The sequence below is a fragment of the Peromyscus eremicus genome, chromosome 16_21 (genome assembly GCF_949786415.1).
Source record: "Peromyscus eremicus chromosome 16_21, PerEre_H2_v1, whole genome shotgun sequence".
In the NCBI taxonomy this organism is placed as follows: Eukaryota; Metazoa; Chordata; class Mammalia; order Rodentia; family Cricetidae; genus Peromyscus; species Peromyscus eremicus.
Genome location: NC_081432.1, coordinates 6,498,473 through 6,516,000, shown reverse-complemented (window position 1 = coordinate 6,516,000; position 17,528 = coordinate 6,498,473). Strand labels below are relative to the sequence as shown.

Below are 17,528 nucleotides of genomic sequence, written 5' to 3'. Positions count from 1 at the left end.
GACATTTCTGCATACACTGTCACAATTCACACTTGGATGTCCCAAAGTAGGCTTTGCTATCCCTCTGAACCTCGTTGTGGAAGGGAGAGACGGTGTTCCACTTTTCCCATGGGTCTGAGGCTATGGGATCCTGGCATGGCTGTGCACCTGTCAACAAGACACATGCACTCAAGACTTCACTCACTAAGCCTTCTACAATACACTTTCTTTGATTTAATCACATATGGTGCTCAGTCAGCTATCATCTACACAGACTAACCTGGGAGAAACACTAAAAGATATTTTCTGTTCTAAGTGTTACTTACTTATGGGAGTTTTTTGTTGTTGTTGTTGTTGTTGTTTTAATTTTTCTCTACCAAGACGGCTTGTCAGTGACTGTATAACATGTCACTTGTGAATAATAATTTTTTAATTATTTATTTTTATTTGCATTAGTGTTTTGCCTGCATGTATGTTTGCGTGAAGGTGTCAGATCTTGGGAGTTACAGTTGTTATCTGCCATGTGGGTGCTGGGAATTGAACCGGGTCCTCTAGAAGAGCAGTCAGTGCTCTTAACCACTGAACCATCTCTTCAGCCCAATAATTTTTTTAATTTATTTTTAAATCATGGAAAATAAAATTATATTCAAAATACAAAACATATTTTTGGTCATTTTCATTGTGGTATGTCTGTCACATGTCTAATAGCAGTCTAATGTTAAGATAGTAATTTATCTTGAAAACTCTTTACCTTCCCAAAATGACACCCTGTATCCATTAGTAAACTCCCATTCCTGCCATCATCCCCTGGCAAATATGATTCTACTTTATGTATCTATGAATGGACTAGTCTAGGTTCCTTGGGTTAAGTCATACACTTGTCCTTTTGTGATTGCTTATTTCACTTAGCATAATGCCCTCCAGGTTCACATATGGGGTGGCAAGACAGCATGAGGGTGTTCAAAGCAGCATGAAGATGAATTCTTTGATAATGATGTAAAGTATGAAGAGCTGACCAATGAAGTGATCTTACTTGAGAAAAGGAATACTAACATTTTATGCTCCCCTTACCATAACCATCAACACACAAAAACAAGTAGGAGGACATTTTAAAGGAAAATGCACCTCGGGGAATGGAACACTTGATCTTAAGTTAGTGTCTAACTCTAATAAAACTTCTGTTATATCAGAAGGAATTCTTTTTTTCTCCCCTGAGACTGTGTAACAGTTCTAGATGTCCTGGAAATTGCTCTGTAGGCCAGGCTGCCATGAACTCACAGAGATCCGCCTGTTGTGGGGGCCCACAGAGGCTCCCTAGTAAGACCTTACTCAAGGTAAAATATATATATATATATTAAAGATAGATCTAACAACAACAAAAGAAGACAAAGTGGCAGTTTTTCCAGCATCACCTCAGATCATTTTCAACACCTTTCACTTAGGAAACACCTGGGAAGAACACTGATATTTTATACCTAAAAGCTCTAAAATTCCTTTCTCTCAGGGAGTATTGGACTAGACTTCCTAAAAACAGAAACATTGCTAGGCACTCAAGATGTGCACAAAGTGGACAAGCTGGGCAGACAGGAGCAACAAGCTTTCAGCTGCCAGTGTAACTTGGGGCCAGTGTTCTAAGAATTCCTGATTACAATGCATGGAAACTAACAGCTTGCTATATCACATACCATGAATCAAAGGCACACCACTGTCACTTCTTATAAAGCTGGCAAATCAGCAACTTCTACAGATGCCAAATACTTTCAAACAAAATCATCTGCCCTGGTCTGTTTAATATCTTATTAACATATTGCTAAGCTGTTTATCCATATAGAACAGACTTAAGCCTTACTGTACATTCACTAAGAAAACTAGTGGGATAGTTATCAATAGTGAGTGTTAACATTCAGAATGAAGTATGGGGCACTTAGCAATATCCTGCTACCAAGACTCTTCAAAACATTAGGAGATTGGGCCGTAATGATGGCTCAGGGTTAAGAGAACTGTCTGTTCCTCCAGAGGTCCTGAGTTCAATTCCTAGGACCCACATGGTGGCTCATAACCATCTGTAACTGTAATCCCATGGGATCCGATGCCCTCTTCTGATGTGCAAATGTACATGCAGACAAAACACCTATATACATAAAGTACACAAATAAAAGTAGTTTTAAAAAATCAAGAGGACCTGCAAGACTTTCATAGGACACAGCTAGACGCATGATGTTTAGTTTAAGCCCAATTAACTAGCTGCAGCTCATTTTTCTAGAAACTTTCTTTAATATAGTATTTTTTTTTAATTGAACTGTTTCAGAGATGTATTCTTCTTACTCTCTCCCTACATTGGTTAACAAGCACCAATATGTTGAATAAACTCATTACCAACTATTTACTCATCTAATTTTTCTCGACATTATTATTTCAAAGCAATTGATACAATCTGTTTTCAAAATTGTATCAATAATTCCTGTGCAAAATAGAAAAATATATGCAACAATACCATTTAACTGGGTCAGTGCTAATTTCTAGAGTTTATTTGATATATCAGATAAAATAATTCTGTTTTTAGAGTACATGCAAATACAATACCAAAATATGGTCTTTCTTGAGGGTGAATTGGTAAATTATTAGCCTATGATGATCTATCCAAAAACATCTGGGCCTTTAAATACTTGAAATTTGAAACTAGACTTCCAGTCTTAAGTCATTGATACCTAATATTTGCCACTATCAGCTAAAGATAAAATAGTATCCCACAAATTCTAGGACTTCAAATTAACTGTCATAATTTCACGTATCTCTGGAGACAGCATCTCTATTCCATTGAGAACTTTCATATGCTAGGATACTATCTAAACAGTTACTAGTTTCATATGCCCCACCCTCCTAAACAGCAGCAAGCAAAACTCAAAAACTACAGCATTCATTGGTTGAATGCTTAGGAATTTAGAGAATTTTGCTAACCCATGTCTCAAATGACCACAAAGAGAAAAGGGCAGATTTGTAATGGCAAAGCTTTAAATTGATGAAGTCACATGAGGAAAGTTATAAAACCACTCTATGGAGGTAAGTCCTTAGACTCCTTTCCCCCAAAGTACTGATCTTTCCAACAGATCTTTGTGAGTCAGAGCTAAAGCCATATCTTTTTATTCCCAGATGAGTGTCAGTCTCACTCAGGGGTACAATGTTTTATTTAAAATGTATTCTTTCTCAGTAACCACTTTGTTCTAATTGGCAAGGCAAAGCCAGGTCTCTAAAGCACATAGCTCGTTACATTCAGTTTGGATTACAAAAGCACACGATGAAACAAACTGCATCGAAATGTACAAATTAACAGCTCAGGAGTATGGGACAGGGTAGTGGAATTAGACTGTAATTTGGAACAAACTCCACAGGGAAGCTGGGGAACAAATCACTAGTGTCCTTATAAACCATACAAGGTTTCCAAATGAGCAAATACACAGCCAGAGGACAGGCTTTTCCATAACTCAACCAAGCTACTAAATATGGATATGAGGAAACCAGTTTCTTGAACACGATTATGCATACGTGTATGAGAATGGGAATACCAACAAGGCAGTTTAACAATCAAAACCTACAGTTACACTGTCTAAATAGGAAACTCCTCTTTGCCTTCCCACTGACAATGCACCAACAAGCCCACAATTAAATCACATTTCCAAACATTTTTTTAATCTTTTGAGAAGCTAAACACAGGAGACTAAATTAGAAATAAAGCTTTGCTATGCAATACAGAGAGGAAGGTTAATGAGCTAAAAGTTACATGAAAAGGCACAAAAAAGTTAAGAAATGAAAATCTCACCACAAAAATAGAAAATGCTTTAGACAAAAACACTCCCCCATCTCTCTCCTCCAGCCCCCCATCCTTCCCGAATTAGCTAATCTATGAAGCTTCCAGCACACTTCTCTGGAGATCTAAAGACAAATTATAACTGAACTCAAAGAAAGGAGCATAGGAAAAGCAGGAACTCTATGCTAATGCACTGGCATGACTATAACCTGCTATTTAACTCTCTCTAAATTCACTTCATTGGAGCTTTTACAATTCCATCTAATCTATGCCCACCATGCATAGTCACTGCATACTATGGAGATGAGGAGGAGTTCAAATACCTAAAACCAACCTTAGGTCTTCGCTCTAAAATCTTATCTTGGAGTCGTGATCTGCAGTTTCCTTCTCTGTAAAATGGAGATAGGAAACCGTAACATTCTGAGATCACCTGAGGTGATACTGTACAAAGGGGCTTCGTAAGACAAAAGAGCTGCAGCATCTTCGTCACCGGGACAATTACTTCAGACCTGAAACCCTTCTGAAAGCAGAAATGTAACTGTACATCCTCTTCCTTCATCTTTTTGTTACAGTTATTCTTGTTCACTTCCAAGTACCCTCCTTCTTACACTGTTTGGTGGTGTACTGTTTTTCATTTTTCTCTAAACAGAAGTCCTATATTTCTATCAAACTCAAAGTCTTAAGGGTCTTTTTCTTTCTTGTATCTAATATTCAATATAAGAGTAACCCAAGAAAGTTTAAACCAGCCTTTGATGTGAGTTCAGACTGATCTAACTTTAGACTCTAGAAGTCAACAAACACTGTGGACTTATGATAAAAAAATTTTATAGTAGTAAACATCAAATTTTAGTTATACATTAGTAGCTTAAAGATAATGTCTTTTTGTTTCCACATGAAGTCCCTTCTGCAGGTAAAAGATTAATTTCAAAAGTGTTATAATCAGAGAAAGTATCCAAAAATCCACAACGTTAACCATACCAAGAAATGCTTTGAGCACCAATAGCTATGTGGAGTCAAATCCAAAGAAGTGCGTGTGCGCGCGCGCGCGCACACACACACACACACACACACACACACACACACACAAATCCCACAGTGCTCAATACCACACTGAGTCTACCACCACTTATTCACATTCCAGGCAGATAAGAGGAACCCCATACACCTAAGCTTGCTCATCCTGATACCTCCCTAGTCCCCTGAGGACACAGAGCACACACAGCACAGGAGACGTAGCAGTTACGTCAGGCTGCTAACCGTCTCCAAACCAAGCAGTTCTCAGGTCTGAGAGGTCTCTGGAGCACAAGACCCTACACAGCTATTTGTTTTCAAAGTAATTACATATTCCTAAAGTGGACTGAGTGACGCAATGCTCCCACCTCCATCTCCAAAACGTCCACACACAACCTGTAAATATGAACCCTTTTTTGAAAAAAGGGGTCCTTATACATGTAACTAAGTTAAAGATTCCTCAATAAAAATAATCCTGAATGAGGAACAGTTCTAATCCCAATGTCACTTGTCCTTAGGAGACAGAAGACAGACTCACAACAGACAAAAGCCAACAGTAGAATGCCAAGGAACATCAGATTATTGGCAAAACATGAGGTGATCCGTTTCTGCAGTTCTAGGAAGAGCCAAGCCTGCTGATACCTTGAGTTAGGTTTCTCAGCCTCTAGAACTGAGAAAAGAAACCCTGGAACAGGATGCAGTTAAAATGGCACAGAGTATAAAAGCCAGCAATATAATTGAAGCAGAATGAACACTTGCTTCTTGCCATTGAAGGAGTCCTGCCTACCATGAGTGAGGTCTAGTCCCCAGCACCATAAGAAAAACATCTTAGTAAAGTACTTGCCAGACAAGCATGAGGACTTGAGCACTCGTGTTTATAAAAAAAAAAATAATAATAATAAAAATAAAAAGCCAGGCATAGGGGCACAAACTTGTAATCCCAGCACTGTGGAGACAGAGACAGGAGGATCCCTGAATTGGCAAGTTCCAGGTCCCACTAAGAGATCCTCTGTCAAAAACCAAGCTAGATGGCTCCTAAGGAATAACTCCCAAGACTGACCAGTGGTCTCTGCACATACTACTAGTACACATACACAAAAAAGGAAACGGATGAGACTGATTTTTAAAGAGTAAAATTTCATTATTACTTTAAAATTTAAAAGTGGATCACTGTAAGTTAAGAGTCCAGCCTGGTCTACAGAGAAAGTTCCAGAACAGTCAAGGACACACAGAGAAACCCTATCTTGAAAAACCAAAAACCAAACAAACAAATAACATTTAGCTGCATTTTAGACTGGTCAGCTAACAATGAGTAATTCATTAATGCTTATTTTTAATAGAACTATTCCATAAATACTAAAAAAAAAAAAAAAAAGCCTGCTTTCACTGTGAATAATCATCTCTCCCTGGGTTACTCAGTTTTATGTCAATCATGAAGGAGTGTATGTCTTCAGTTATTCTTAAATGGGAAACAGGTCTAAATTATCATTATCATTTAGCTGTGAAACTTTCCTTACAGATGCATGTGTTTGAACACTTGGTCTTTCATTGATATCTCTGTTTTGTGACACTGTGGAACCTTTAAGATGCTGGGTCTAGTTCAGCCTGTGGGTCAAGACCCCTTTAAAGTGGAATGACCCTCTCATGGGGTGGCTTAAGGCCACTGGAAAACACAGATATTTACAGTATGATTCATAACTAGCAAAATTACAGTTATGAAGTTGCAATGAAAGTAATCTTATGGTTGGGGTCACCACATGAGGAACTGTATTAAAGGGTCACAGCATTAGAACGTTGAGAACCACTGGTTTAGATGAAGGAAGTGGTTGCTGGGGTGGACCTTAAGATACGAGCAAACAGCTTCACACTCTGATCGCCACAGCGACAACAGCTACCACGTCATGCTCTCCTCACTGTTACAGACTTTCGCCTCTCACACTGTAAGCAAAAATACGTATTTGTAATTAAAAACAAAACAGCCCCTTCTTTAAGTTGTCTCTGTCAGATACTCTGTCACATCAGTAAGAAAACTAGTAACAGCTACACATTTTGTTTAAAAGAAAACTGTCTACTATGATTTTTCAGAGAAGTTTTTTTTTTTTGGCCTAGAAATAGTGAGCATGTTAGTGTTGCTTTTTTAAATTTGATTTTATTATTTTATGTGTATGGGTGTTTGGCATGTGTGTCTGTCTATACACCACATGCATACATGGTGCCCTCAGAAGCCAGACGAAGACATCAAATCCCTGGAACCAGAATTAGACAGTTCTGAGCCACCAGGTGGTTGCTAGGAATCAAATACAGGACTTCTCCAAGAGCAGGCAGTACTTTTAACTACTGAGCAATCTCTCAAGCCCCATAAACTTGCTTCTTTTTTTAAAAAGAAACGTCTTGATATCTTTTAAACTAGGTTACCAGGACCTAAGAGCTCTTCTTTCAGGGATTTCCACCTTTTCAAGTGAACAGCTCACCTTGTTTGTTGCTTCTGCTTTTGTTTTGTTTTGTTTTGAGTTTCTCTGTAGCTCTGTCCTGAAACTTGCTATGTAGATCAGACAGGATAACTCATAGATATCTGCCCCTTTGCCTTCTGAATGCTGGGATTAAAGGCATTCACCACTATGCCTGGCTTTTAATGAGCATTTAAAATTAAAATAGCCAAAGCAATCTTTCATGCTGTCTTGTATACATCTCATGTCAATAATATATTTCCTATGCTTTCCTTTCTTCATAACGAAACAATACACAAATGTATTTTTAAAGTTCATTTTAAAGAATACAAGTACTGCATGAGCAGGCAGAAGCAGATAACAGAAAAGTCCTTGAAAATATTCTTTAAAAAAACAAAAAACAAACAAACAAACAAACAAAAACCAGAGTTTTATGGGCTCAAACTCGATAGGCAGTAAAGGATAACTTTAAATTTCTGAATCTCCTGCCTCCACATCCCAGGTGCTAATTTATACCACCATGTCCAGTTTATCTGGTTTACTAGGGATTGAACCCAGGGCTTCATGTATACTAAACAAGCTCTATCAACTGAACTACATCCCAGCCCTCTCCTAAAATTTTAAAGGAAACCTGTATAAAAAGGATGGACACAGAACAGCAGCAACAAATACCTATAACCAAATAAAGTAAAACTGTAACAAATCTAAAGAAACATGAAGATCACAAACTGACTCTGTTGATTTTTTAAACATTCTATTCACCTGGGGACATGAGACAATTCTTTATACACATTTGTTGTGAGCTACCTTATTCAAAGGTATCTGGCCTTCTCAAGGGAAGATTACTTTAAACTACAATGGAGATCACTCTGAGGATAGAGCTATAATCTACTGCAAACTGTACCTGCTATGTTCATCTGTCCTGCTAAAGTTCTCATCACTGAAGAAATATTTCTTTATATCTGTAATTACAGCTATAAACAGAATACAGCCCTCCAGAGAACCTGGCATAATGTCTTTAAAATTAGACAAAGTTCAAATTTACCAATGATGCTTTTCTTTTAAAAACCTGAAGTATTGACAAATTGTTAACTTTGCACAGATGCAAACTGAGTTTCCCTACCCTTACACACACACACAAACACACACACACACACACACACACACACACACACACACACACACACACACAGAGACATGCACACACGCACATGTCCCAATTTCCCATCTATCTCTAGTTCAGGTGTAAATGTCAAGGTTTAAAGCTTGCAGGATGATTGGTATTTTTTGCCCAAATAGCATAATGAATCTAAGATGAAAACAACACCAAAAAATTCCTTTGATTAGATTCTTCTGAGCCCTGTTCTTGACTGGGCTTTCCCTCTGCCTATATAACTCTAACAGACACATCCCAGTATAAAGACGTAGACATCAACAGCCTTCTAAGTAAAACGTTTGCATCCTCAGAATTACCCTCATGCACAACCACCCATCAAGTTTGACTCTTCAAACCTAATGACTACCAAAAGAATGCATTGTTCTAGTCAACACTCACAGGCATGTCCTAAACACTCTCAGAGCATTTACTAAAACAGACTTAGAATTATGAATTTTTCTATGTCCCTTTGAGATATATGTATATCTCCTCCAACAACTTGGGAGTGTCTTTCTCAAGAACTTGAAAGTCATGTCTTTGAAATGTAATTACCAAGTGTATTCATCTCACATATCTGTAGGAAGGCAGACCACTAACTTTGCTTACCACCAGCTCATACAGAATTAGCCTGTCAATATACTGTTTCATTTCTGTGTCTCTACAGAACCTCTGCTTTGTCACCCATGCCCACATTCTTGGACTCTCCCTTTAAAGGTCCCCACCACCACTGTGTAACCTGTACTTGAGTTCAGTTTACGCTATACCCTGCTGTCTGCTCCAACAGTACATCACTAAACTCTGTCCATAACACTCTAAGTAGTATCCAGCTTTGCTTACCTTTAACAAATTAAAAAGAAACTAAACATATTTCATCAGTAAAGAGTGAACTGAGTTACGGAAGATCACTGGCTATAAATTTCTTTTTCAGAAATTAAACTGGAGATTTTAAGTTCAGGAAGGAGTCATATTGCAAAGGACTCAATCAGTATATGGGGATGGTAAAGGTCCTTGGCAAGCACCAAGTCCCAATCCTATGTTTTACAAATGATGGATCTAAAGTCCAAAAAGATGAAGTGACTTACCCAAGATGATTTCAAGGAGGGATCTGATTAGAAGGGGCTAACTCAGCATGACTCGCTTCCTGACTCCAACATGAAAATATTCTTCCTGTGGTATTCTCATTGGTAAAGCAACATTTACTATTAATCATTTAAGTCAAGATCAGAGATTAATATACAGGACCCTACTAAACCAGACACATTTTAAAAATTCCTCTGTACCCCAATACACTGAGCATTTGAGTATTTGTTGCAAGTACAAATGAAATTCCATTTCACTCAGAGAGGCGAGTTCAGCAATCTTAACCAATACATGAAGCACCCAGTGAAGAGAATCTGTTTTCACACATAAAGAAAACAAAGCCCCATGCAAAATCTATAGGAGGGCCAAATAATTTAGATAATCTTAAAATAACCAAAGAGAAAAAAAATAAATTGTTGGGGGGAAAATGAAAAAACAAAACAAAACAAAAACACCCAAACCCTTTTCTGCACTTACCAGCAAAGCATTTGGAACAGAGATTCATAGTCTTGCTGGACCTGGGGCAAAAAAAAAAAGAAAGAAAGAAAGAAAAGAAAGAAAGAAGAGCTAAAAATTCCATATCACTCTAATCAAAACAAAAAATTAAATGCAGGCAAAGAATTGACTGGCCAGACAACTGCTCTAATAAGCTAGTTAACAGCAAGTCCGGCCAGCTGTCTATCCCATCCCCAACAAAACAAAAGCAAACAAAACTAAAGTAAAATGCACGGGTTTTTATTTTTTATCTTTGCATGAGCCAATGCTTTATTTTATTTGCTGCAATTAACAGCTGGGGTAGCAATAAGTTTAGGAGTATTGTAGTAGCCCAGGAGTCAATTTATCTCACAGAATTCACCACAGTCCCTCTGCAAAGAGCAGAAATGCCTGCAGTGGGGTTTTAAGCTTTCTCCCATAACCACAGGCATCTGCTTTCCCCATCACTACAACTTTTATCTCCTCTTCTCTCCTCTCATTCAGATCCTGGTCACATTATGACCTTGTTGTTTAAAATTTTTCCTTCAGCTGCTCCCAATCAAATTATTTTTTCATGTCCTTTCATCTGTTAAAAATAGCTATAATTCACTGAATAGTAACTTGGATGGGCATTTAACATACATTATCTTATTAATCACCCCAGTCTCCCTAAGATGGGTATTACCATATTGCTTGTTTCACTTTTTAAAAAATTTCACATTCATCTGTATAACCAGGAAGCACTCACAACTGGCTACAAGTAATGAACATTAAGGAAATGTTCTCCCATCCCCTCCAAGATATTCTTAAACTGAGGGAGTCTTAAAAACCACAGCATACTCTCTCATGTCCATCTGACCTAGGAACGGCTTTCCCAAGATCCTCATCTAGAGACTGCAGATGATGACCTATCTGACCTCCTCCTTTCACAACACAACACCTGATAGCACACAGCCAGCCAAGGGCTACAAAGATCAACTTAGATGCCAGGTGCAGCTCCCTGATACTTCCCTGACCCAGCCTGTTCCAAGCATACTCATTCTTAGAGCTCTTCCAAAGACCTCTGAGAATACTCTACATTGGGCAAGCTGGCCTATTTGCAGCTTCATTCCTAAGCAATTTTCCTCTCAACACTAAGCCTTTGGCCAGAGTTGCCCTGACAAATACAATAAACCAATTTCTTCTGACCTTTTTACTAAATTTTACAATTTAAGCCTCAGATCTGGATGTGGTGGTGCATACCAATCATCCACCACTTGGGAAAAAGGAGGTTGATGCCAGACAGAGCTACATGATGCAACCAGTGCCAGCCTGGGCTACATAGCAAGGCCTCGTCTCATAATACCAACAACCACAACTTTAAAGGGAGGAGGAGGAGGAGAGGGAGGCTCCCACAGGAAATATTTACTATCTACGTCAAAGATTACAGAACAGTAAATAAATAATTCTCATCTAACTCCAAAGTCTGTTCTTTTCACCATGAAAAACAAGGGCTTCTGCTCTCCACAAAAGCTGAAGGATGTACACCAATACCAGCCTAGCACATTAGCAGTTCATGAAAATGATCCCACATCTACAGATCTGGCCTATGAAGGTCAAGTCTGCTCTCTGATAAAGGACAGCAAACGCTGGCCTCCACCTACACAAGACTAGACTACCAATCATTCCTGTGAACTGAGGCTGAGGCTGAAGGATTCTTCTGTTACCTTCCCCTTCCTGATGTTTTCCCTTCTTAATGCAGTATCTAAAGAGCCAGCAGCCAAGGTCTACGGGAACCTTGGGCAGCATGCACAGGGCCAGCAGTAGTGCAGTTCTGTGTGTGCTAGTTTTAAAATCTTGTTCCACAAAACTGGTAAGGAAAAAATTCAGAGGGGGTAGGTGAGAGACAAAACAGCATTTTTTCCTCAGTCTCCCCTCTCTTCAGATAGTTTTTTCAAAGTGTCAAAACAGAACTCCCCCAGAGTCGGCTGACTCCTCTTACACCTTTACAAACAGCAACACTTCTTCCCAGTTGCTCAAATCAAAATCTCAGGTACAGCTTTAACTCCCTTCTTTTCTGCTGTTTTCTGGATGACACTGAGCAAGACCACCCACCAGCTCCACTTGCAACTGTACTTGTCAGAAACCTCTGTCCCTCAAACCCTCTGGCCACCACTAACTCTCCCACTGTAAATGACTCTCCATTATCTACTGCCTCCTTACAATGATATTCCACCCAGCAGCCAGGGTAATCTTTTAAAAAGTGGGTTATCTCCCCCTCCACCCCACCCTCGTCAGGGTTTCCCTGTGTAGCCCTGGCTGTCTTGGAATTTGCGTTATAGACTATGCTGGCCCTGAACTCAGAGATCCACCTGCCTCTGCCGCCTGAGCACTGAGATTAAAGTTGTGTGACACCATAGGCCAGCATGCTATTTTCTTAATGTGATCTAACCATTTGCTACAGCCATTAGTTTAAAATCTTTTTTTTACAATCTGTACATCCTCTGTGGTCTGGCTCTGCCTACCTCCTTTCTATTTTCACCTCCACTCAGCATATTTTAACCATATTGGCCTTTTTTCTGTTCCCAGGATGTACTGTAGAGCCTTCCCCATGCTGTTCCCTGTGTCTCCAAGTCACTGTGAAGTGGTCAGTCACTCAGGTCCTACCTAGTTCAGAATTCTCAGTAGTTTTCCAATAACTACTTCAATCAGTTCCACTTCTTTTCTCTCACAACCTATCAAAGTATATCTCAGCACTTGTCCTTTTGATGTTTTGTTTTTGTTTTGAGGCAGAGTAGCAAGAAGCCCAGGCTGGCATCAAACTTGCTATATAACTAAAGATGACCTAAACTCCTGATCCTGCTGCTTCTCACTTTCCAAATCCTTTGATTAGAGGTTCATGTGTCTGACTTAATGATCTTTTAACAATAGGAAGTGCTATTAAGTGTCATAAAAGCAACAATCCTCTTGGTCACTTTCATTTATTTTTATTTTATTTAGTGTGTGTGTGTGTGTGTGTGTGTGTGTGTGTGTGTGTATGAGGACATACAGGTGAAGGTCAGAGAACAATTTATAAGAGTCAGTTCTTTCCTTCCACCAAGTAAATTCTGGGCATCAAATTCAGGTAGTTAAGATTGGCAGCAAGAACCTTTACCAGCTAAGCCATCTTACTGGCTCTCATTTGGTATTTACCAGGCAAGCAAAACATACAAATAATATTAAGAGTTGAATCCTTTCTGGAAAAACCTACATAGAATTTTTAATGTATAATGTAGAGTGTGGTGAGCATTATCTAAAATTCCTGTGGCTGTCAGGCTCCCACCCATCTGGAGCTCTAGGGACAATGCCACCCTACTCATGGGTCAAATGGGAGAAGACATTATAAAAGGTTTCTTTGTAAGACAAGGGTTTAAAGCTGGGCTAACACTGTTACTGTTTTGATAAAATTATGTTTAATGTTCTTCACTGGTTGTACAAATACATAGTTCTTTATACAAAATGGGGGGGGGGGGACAAACATGAAAGCAAAAACTAAAGACAGGTTATAATTCTACCTCATGTCATTCTACTAACATGAAATGCTTGCTTCTTTTTTTGTGAGGAGACATGTATAACTAAGAATTTACTACATTTAACAATAAGTTATGTGTAGTATGCTCACACCATAGGGCCACACTTTCAAATATAACAAATATTTCATAAAGAAATCCATCAAAATTCATGTTTTCATTTTACAGGTATACTCACTATTTCTGACCCATTTCTCCTGCTGCTCTGTAATGCCCATGCCCTCCTAGGCTAGACAGTGCTGTAAACACTCTTAATCCACTGTATATTCACACTGTATTTAGTTGCACTCTTACTATTGCACACATTTTCCCAACTATTTCTCTACTATAAATACTGCCACAGTGAACATTTTTAGACATAAATCTCTGGTAATGAACCTGTGCCTGAATGATTTTTCTTTAAAATTGTTTCTCAGAGTTTACTAGATGAAAAAGTGTGAATTTTTTGTACATGCTGTGAAGTTACTTTCTGGATAAGTTTTACATACTTCTTTTAATACATTCTCACCAATACTAAGTATTTTTATTTTCAAATCTTTGCATTATGGAAAAATTATCTTGTTTAATGATGTGTTTTCCTCCTCCCCCATTGTGTATAAAGAACAATTTTAATTATATTAATTTGACATCAATTTTTGAGGAGAGTAATTTTTTGGACATTAATTTTTCAACCATAAAAAAAAAAAATCTCAAAATGGAGGTAAAACTGCTCTCTGGTTCTCCCAAGCCCCAGCCCAGCTCCAGCCATCACCTCCCCCAACACCAGAGTGGGAGAAATGCCATGATTCAGAAGAACTCAGACAGGTGAAGAAGTTGATTATTGGTCATCTGAACTTTGAAAGAAGGGTACAGGGATTTTTGGAACTTCATGCTGTATACATAGGATAAGGGGGGTGCGTGCATGTGCATCTGTGTGTTGGCATGAACATGCAGGTGCACCGTGTGTTCCTATGGACATGTGGGTGCACATGCATGGGTGTCTATCTTCCTCAATCACTCTCCCTGTATTTTCCTTAGGCAGGGTCGGTCTATCACTGAACCTGGTGCTTGCTGACTCAGTCTAGATAGTCCTGTCCCGGGGATTTCCTTGTCTCTGCCTCTTGAGAGCTAGGAAGGATTTCAGGCAAGCTGCCCAGCTTTTATGTGGTTTCTGGGGTTCTAAATTCAGGTCTACAAGCCTACATAGCGAGCACTGAGCCATCTCCCCAGCCCAGGTGATAGTTTAAAGTGAACTTTTTCAGTGGAGAAAGTACTTACACTATGAAAGCATGAGGACCCACATGAGCATCCACATACAAACAGGGGTGGTATTATACATCTCTAACTCCAGCACTGAGGTTGGAGATAGAAGCAAGGGGACTTCCAGGGACTCTAACTTAATCAATGAGCTCCAAGTTCACTAAGAGACCCTGTCTGAAAAGATGAGGTAGAGGGAATGGAGAATTGTTGCTCTCAGAGAGGACCTAAGTTCAGTTTCCAGCACCCAGTTCCAGGGTATCCAACAGGCTCTTCTGACCACAGGCACCAAAACACATATGAGGTACAAACATACATGCAGGCAAAACGCTGGTACATATAAAAATAAATAAATCCTTAAAATTAAAAAACCCAAGGTGGAGAATGGTAGCAGAAGACATGCAGTGTTGATCTTTAGCCTCTGTACACTCAGGCACAGGTGCAGACACCCGAATACAAAACAACCCAGCAGCTTTGGTCTTGTAGCTTGGAGAGGGGGATACAGCAATGTCCACTCAAACATACCAAGCTGACTGGGTGCAGTGGAACAAAGAGCAGTTGCTAGAGAAGATTCTGTAAGGCTTGTTGGCCATCTAAGAGTGAAGAAAACTTTTATTGGTGGGATTAAATGAAGACAGAGAAAAAAAATTGAGAGACTACTTTGAAAAGGATATCAAGACTAACAAAGTTTAAAAAAAAAAAAGGATCTGCTTTCACAATTTCTGATGATCATGACTCAGCTGACAAGGTTTTGTTTAGAAATATCACACTATTTTTGTTGTTTGTTTTTCGAGACAGGGTTTCTTTGTGTAGTCCTGGCTGTCCTAGAACTCACTCGGTAGACCAGGCTCACCTTGAACTCAAGAGATCTGCCTGCCTCTGCCTCCCAAGTGCTGAGACTAAAAAAGGTGTGCACCACCACACATAACTTAGAAATATCATACTATTAACAGGCATAACTGTGGTGTGAGAAGGCTATTCTCAACAAGATGTGCAGTCCACTGAATCACCAAGAAGTCGTAGGAATAGAAGGTCTAGCAACCTTTTGAGTTGTCAAAGAAACTTTAGTAGCTGAGGAAGTAAGTTTGACTATAGGAGAAACTGTGATGATGTGGAGGCTATGGTAGAAGTAGTGGAACAGAGGCAGTTAAGGAGAGGATGGTGGATACACCTACAGCTATGATGTTGGTTCAAGTGGAAAAGGAGGCCACTGTGGAGACCAGGACATGAATACCAAGGTGGAGGATGCGATGTGAAAGTAGAGGAGAAAAGTTACTATCAGAATATTGGAAGAGCTTGACATGTTTTTTGTTTATTTTTGCTTTTTGTTTTACTTGTTTTTTCGAACAGAGTTTCTCTGCATGGCCCAGGCTGCCCCAGAACTTGCTCTGTATACCAAGCTGGCCTCAAACTCACAGAGATCCACCTACCTTTGCCTCCCCAATTCCAGGATTACCCTTTACTTATGAGTGTGAGGAAAAACAGCTGCTGAGGAAAATGCATAGGGGCACTGGATTATTTATCACTATATTTATACTGACAGTTTTGGGAGGGCTTGTCAATGGCATGTGTTTGCATTTTGGGTACAGAGAGGTAGTACTCTTCATAAAATCATAGAGAATTTTAGAATTCAGACTAATTAGAAAATGTTATTTTAGGGGTTGGGGATTTAGTCCTGGGTTCAGTCCTCAGCTCCAGGGGTGGGAGGGGGGTGTTATTTTAATTTCCCACAATGAATTATCTTGAAGTTTTTGTTCTGTTTTGTTTTAAGTTAAAAATTTGTAGAGGTTGAAGAGATGGCTCACTGGTTAGGAATGTTTGCTGCTCTTCTAGAGGACCTTAGTTTGGTTCCCAGCACCTCCGTCAAGCTGATTCTAAGAGTACCTGCACACATGTGACAAATACAAACACACATACACATAAATAAAATAAATTTTAAAAATTCATTAGTATTTCAATCCTGGTATCAGTACCACAGTTTACAGAGATGTGTAATCACTGCAGCCAGAGCAAAAGAAAAGAAGACAAAACTACGGCAGACAAAAACCTTGAAGAGTGGCATCAATTGACACTTATGCAGTAATTGATTGCTGCAGATTTGCAGACTGTTGTGACAGTCCTGAACAAAGAAGGTTCTTGTTGAAACCACAGGAGCTGCTCTAACTAGGATTCATTTCTCTAATGTGTTGGAGATAACTTGTCTTAAAGTAACCTGCAGCTTTGTTGACAGCTCTCCATGTTCTCTCCTGATAAGAACCAGAGCCCTTTCCTGTTGTTTTAAAAGCCTGTTGCTACTCTATCCACCACAAGAATTACCAGTTTCACCAAAACTGCCCCTTCCCCAGTTCATAATTTGATTGCTGTTGTCCACTATAATTTCTGAAATCATATTTCCACAAGTACCATGATTATACCAACATTTCCTACTTTATTATATAGATGTTTTCTAGGCTAGAAATGAGTCTAAAACAAGAAATATTTAAAATTCTTCTATGAAGGGACTTCTTTCTGGTTTTGTTTTTCGTATGGTTTCTTAGTCTGATTTTGGTTTCTTGAGACAAACTCTCACTCTGTAGTCCAAGCTGACTTCAGATCTGTGGCACTCCTCCTGCCTCAGCCTCAGAAGTGCTGGTATGAACCAACAGGACCAGTGAGATTTCCTTGTTCCACAGCAAGCACTAATCTCCAAATGCTGATCTTTCTTTAACCTCCTTTAACAGCTGGCAGATAAATGAGAGGAGGAGGAGGAGAGAAAGAGGATAGAAGAAAGAAAAGAAGGTGTAATGGAACAA

At 39.2% G+C, this 17,528-nt stretch overlaps 1 protein-coding gene across 3 annotated transcripts in view; it reads right to left on the bottom strand.

Moving 5' to 3' along the window:
- Window positions 1-17,528, bottom strand: part of Zfand3 (zinc finger AN1-type containing 3) — a 242,145-nt gene that overhangs the window by 157,985 nt on the left and 66,632 nt on the right. For all 3 annotated transcript variants that reach the window (XM_059281469.1, XM_059281470.1, XM_059281471.1), the window contains one exon: window positions 9,956-9,996. In XM_059281469.1, the coding sequence (XP_059137452.1) occupies window positions 9,956-9,996 (41 nt within the window). The remainder of the gene's footprint in view (window positions 1-9,955; window positions 9,997-17,528) is intronic.